General features: G+C 61.1%; 1 protein-coding gene across 1 annotated transcript in view; it reads left to right on the forward strand.

The window, feature by feature from the left end:
• Positions 1-5,147, forward strand: part of GPA33 (glycoprotein A33) — a 21,811-nt gene that overhangs the window by 8,622 nt on the left and 8,042 nt on the right. The window contains exons 5-6 of the mRNA XM_011374215.2: positions 1,979-2,133; positions 2,637-2,853. Of these exons, the coding sequence (XP_011372517.2) occupies positions 1,979-2,133; positions 2,637-2,853 (372 nt within the window). The remainder of the gene's footprint in view (positions 1-1,978; positions 2,134-2,636; positions 2,854-5,147) is intronic.

A 5,147-nucleotide genomic window follows, 5' to 3' on the forward strand; every position in this document is an offset into this window, starting at 1 on the left:
TTCGCGTGCCGTCGGACGCACTCGTGGGAGCACCTCCTGTGCGACAGGCACTTTGTCGAGCCCCCGGGGACGTGGCAGTGAGGAAAACAGCACGGGGGCAACGCAGAAGGCTGGCGAGGCTCGCGCTCGTGCGCCAGGGGGAGCGGGAGGGTGCGCCCGGCACCCAACTGTTAGTAACACCCCGTGGCGGGAAAGCTCGCCAGATGGAGGCCTCGGACTTGCTCGCATGCGAGAAGAAGCTGAGGAGAGACAGCTCCCAGGGGGAGCCTACCGGCGGGGACCGCAAATTCCGGGCCGCTGCAAAGACGCCCAACAGAGACCTGTGCAAGGAAGTGGAAACGGAGGCGGGGAAGGCTCTAGAAACTTCTAGGATTTCTCCACTTGCTAGTTTTCTAATCGCGGGTTAGACGCCCTCCCTGAGGCTCCCGTCGCATCCACGGAGCAGGGATACGAAGACGGCACGGGAGAGGGAACCGGGCCGCGGAGCGGAGACACGTCGAGCCCGCGGAAGGAGGGGAAGGGCCTGGGCTTCCTGCAGATGGGGGTGGGGAGGCTGGTGGCTGCGCACGTCAGAAGCCTCTGAGTGTGAGACGGAGTCACACCCGACGCCTTCGTGGCCAGTGATCAATCGGCGGGAAGGATCTAAATCCGCTGAGGAGGATTCTGGGGACGCGGGATGAAGTCTCACCCAGGATCGGGGTAACGTAAGCATGGCTCAGGGCACGGGGTCGGCATCGAAGTCCTCAGGGGCACGGATGGCCTCCGAGGAGTGCTCTCCGTTTGTCCAGGGTGCTTCGCGTTTCCTTTTCTTGATGAGCTCTTTCTCATCCGTTCATCCCAACCTTCCCCCTCACAAACCTATCAACAATAAACGATTTTTGCTCACCGTCATAATGACCTCGAAAACTGATCTATTCTTTAGGTGCGACCATTAGCAATGACTATTCCTTTTTGACAGTTTGACCAGGGTGACAGTGGGCAGTTACCTCTTGTGATGAACTTCTAACCGAGGATGTGCCTCAAGCACAGACTGCGGGATGAGAAAGTAGAAGTGACCCAGTGTGACAGTAACGGACAGTTACCGATGACGTAGCGGACAGTCAGTGATGATGAAGCAGACAGTGATGATGTAGCGGACAGTCAGCGATGACGTAGCGGACAGTCAGTGATGATGTAGCAGACAGTCAGCGATGATGTAGCAGACAGTGATGATGTAGCAGACAGTGATGATGTAGCTGACAGTGATGATGTAGCAGACAGTGATGATGTAGCAGACGGTTACCGATGATGTAGCAGACGGTTACTGATGATGTAGCAGACGGTTACCGATGATGTAGCGGACGGTTACCGATGATGTAGCAGACGGTTACCGATGATGTAGCAGACGGTTACTGATGATGTAGCGGATGGTTACTGATGATGTAGCGGATGGTTACTGAGCGCCGATGGTGGACCAGGAACCATTCTACGCGAAGTGCACGTTTCCTGTCACTGAACCTTCACGCAAGCCAGTTTTCAAGTGAGGAGCAGGCACGGGGAGCTTCGGGGAACTCACTGCTCAGGGCCACGCGTTCCGTCGATAAGGGAGCTGGAACTGGGCGTCTGGCTCTGGGCCTGTGCACCCCACTCCGTGCGAGGCTGCTCCGCAGCACGGCCGTGGAGGACCGGAGTCTACAGATATGGGGCAGTGAGCATCCAGAGGATGTTTCTGAACTGGGAGACTCCGGGCTGAGGCTGGAAGCCAGGTGTGCGTCCCCACGTGGGCGCCTGCCTTCCCTGTGGTGAGGAGGTAGGTTGGCTGTACCGAGGCCCACGTGTTGGTCTTCACGCGGCCTTGGAGGAGGACAGCCTGTGTGCCATGGCCCGGAGGCCGGCTGTGGTGTGTCTTGCTCCGACTGGAGGACGGAAGATGTCCCTGGGTGTCCCCTCAGAGGTCCTGTGGGCAACGATGTCTCCCTTACTTCTCCCTCCTTTCCAGTCTGGGCGGCTGTCAATGCCATCTCTGTGGAAACCCCAAAGGAAGTTCTTCGGGCTGCCCGGGGAAAGAGCGTCACCCTCCCGTGTACCTACAGTACCTCTTCCCCAAACCGAGACGGATTCATCCGATGGGACAAGCTCCTGATGAGCCACACGGTAAGGATCCTTAGAAAGTTGGGGGCATCAGGGAAATGAGCGTGACTCGTAAGTGACGGTGGACATGCACTGAGGCAGCACTCATCTCAGTGGGTGCCACGTTCTCTTTGATGAGCGATGGGCGTATCGATGGATAAATAAACCCAGAGGCAAGATCTGAGCAAAGCAAGGGGCACGGAAGCCACAGGTGGCCACCTAGCACGACGCCTGGCCCGTAGCGGGTGAGTCAGTGAGCGGGACCAGACCGGGCTGAATGGGGAAGGGAAGGGAGATGCCGGAGGTCAGAGGCGGGCGCGTTCGAGACCACACACGCGCTCCTGCGGTGTGACCTGCCCGCCTGGCCCAGGCTTTCGCGATTCTTACTAAGCACGTGTGAGCATTGTAGAACCGGAGCCGCGTGTTGGCACGCCCGGGCGGGGATGGCGTGCGGTGGCCAGGACAAGCTGGGAGCCCCGCACCGGGCCGCAGGCTGAAGACCAGGTGGCATCCCTCTTTCCTGCCAGGAAAAGGTGCTCATCTGGACGTTTTCAACCCAAAGCTACATCTACGGTGACCTATATAAGAACCGTGTCAACATATCGAGCAGCACAGAGCAGTCGGATGCCTCCATCATCATCGGCCAGCTGACCATGGCTGACAACGGCACCTACGAGTGCTCAGTCTCGCTGATGGCAGACCTGGACGGCACCTCCAAGTCACGCGTCCACCTCTTGGTGCTCGGTGAGTGTCCCTGTCTCCTTCCTGGGCGGCAGGAAGCTGGTGAGGCGGGGAGCGGGGTGCCAGGAGAGGCACCCCAGTGGCAGGACAAAGCCAGAGGTGGCAGTGCCACCCCAGGGCTCAGACGCCCCCTACCGTCGGTCCTGTCTCGGGATGGGGAGGGCACTACGTGTCCCTTCAGGGTAGAAGGCTACTCTGAGTTCTCGTGAGGGGCAGACGGCTCCCCAGGGCAGAGGGAAGGCCCGCTGGCGTGGTCCCTGGGGGTTGGCCTGGCAGGTTCTGCTCATGCTCTGTCCAGGGCTCTTCCTGGACAGCTGTCCTCTCAAGCCAGACTTACCGAGAAGAAACGGGACGTCCTCGTCCTATTGTCGAGATGCTCACCTGCCCCTGACTTTGGTGCTGAGGGCCAGCGGTGACTCCCGCAGTAGGGGGTCCTTCCGTGTCCTGAGCTCAGCTCACGGGCAGCGGCCCTGCACACCCCCACCTCCCAGCCCTAGACCCCAGCAGCACACCGCCGGCCAGGCTCTGCTGCCTCAGCAACGTGGCCCAAGGCGACACTGTTTTCACACGTCAAACTTCTTGTTAAAGTGCGTAGCTTTGGAAGGGTCTGAACAACCACCTGCTGCAGCGTCTCCATTTTGTAGACGAGGCTCAGAGAAAGGAAACACCTGACTCAAGGTCAAAGTTCCCGGGAGAACCTTAGCACCTGCTCCCTGACCACCCGAGGACGTGGCCCTGGCGGGGAGCAGCCCTGTGAGCCAGAACGAGGCATCACGTTCCCCTTATGCTGTCGCCGACACACTGCTTAGTGGGGCACGATGTTCAGTTGCGTATGTTGGTGGCACCGTAGTGGGTCACATGATACAGCTCCCAGAGAAGAGTAAGGACTGACCACTGCCCCACGCCCCTTCTGCCGACAGGGCCGTTGGTAACGCTCGTGGGCGGTATCCTTCCACGCTTCCTCCATGGCCTTTACGCACATGTGCGCACGCGCACACACACATGCATGCACACGCACGCACACACACGCACGCACACACACACCCTTCCTTTCAATTCCTTTGTCTAAGAAGGGAGATGGGAGCGTAGAGACGGCTGTGCGACGTTGCTGTCCCGTCTCGTGCTCGTTTTCCGGGAGGAGCGCGTGGCGATCTGCCCGCTGGCGGTGGGCGTCCGGCTGGGGCGGTACTCGGTGCCGCCCGCCGGAGGGGCCCGTGCGGCGGTGCCTTCCCCGGCCATTGACGTATTTTCCGGCGCCCACGGTACCGACGTGCGGCGCACACTCACGCTCGCTCTGCGCAGCTCCGGCTCCGGCTGGCGGGACTCCAGGCCGCCGGCTCGGTTTCCACGCCGAGTTAACCGCGCTGCCAAACGTTTCCGCGAGGAGCCTTAAACTGCCACCAGCTCTGAATGAGCCTGCCTGTCTTCCCACAGCCTTACCAGTACTGGACGTTATCGATTTTAAAAAATTTTTTAAATTTTGTTAATTTGCTGAGTGGAAAGAGTTTCGTTCAGGCTACCTCAACATTTTAAGGTGCGGCCCCCATTCCCGAGCTGGAGCCTGGCCCCACCGTGGGAGACGAGGTTCGAGTGGCTGCCACAGTCCCCTCAGCCACCTCCTCTCGCCCCCTCTTCTGGCTCTTCTGAGGTCACGGCCAAGGGAGGAGGGCGAAAGGGGACCAGGGAGGCCTGTGCACCTCGCTGGGCCACCCGCAGGCCTCGCTGGGTCAGGATCCCGATCCCGCCGGGCTGACTCAACTGCCCACTGCGCCCTCTGTCGCCCTCCACAGCAGACATCAGCGGCCGCGTCTGCCCTTCCCGCACCCCGCCCACCGAGGCCGGGGACCGGGCAGGGCCAGCCCTGCGTGTGCCCACTGGCCTCACGTGGCCACAGAACACCGCCCCGGGACGCAGCGCTCGCTCAGAACTGCGACGCCGTAATCGCTCCCCTGTTCCCGAGGCCTCTGCTTGGGGTCTGGGGCCCTGAGGCCCCAGGCCTGGGACCGCGTGGACGGCCGTGTCCGGGTTTCCGTGGGGCGCTCCGGACACCGCCAGCACACGTCGTCCTCTTCCGGCATTTTTACTGCTGGGTCGCGGCGGCCCCGCTCCAGGTGCGGTGTCGGACCCGTTTTTCCATCGACTCCGCTGAATCGGGGTGGGGGCCTGCCCGGCCGGGGGTGCCCCTGAGGGCATGACCTCTGCCTCCGGAAGGCTGTTAGGATGCAGGTCACTGCTGCTCTGCCGCCCCATTGTTCCCCACGGCAAGCTTAGTCCAAACACGAGTAAACCAACAGCCG

This window comes from Pteropus vampyrus, unplaced genomic scaffold, assembly GCF_000151845.1.
Source record: "Pteropus vampyrus isolate Shadow unplaced genomic scaffold, Pvam_2.0 Scaffold241, whole genome shotgun sequence".
NCBI lineage: Eukaryota > Metazoa > Chordata > Mammalia > Chiroptera > Pteropodidae > Pteropus > Pteropus vampyrus.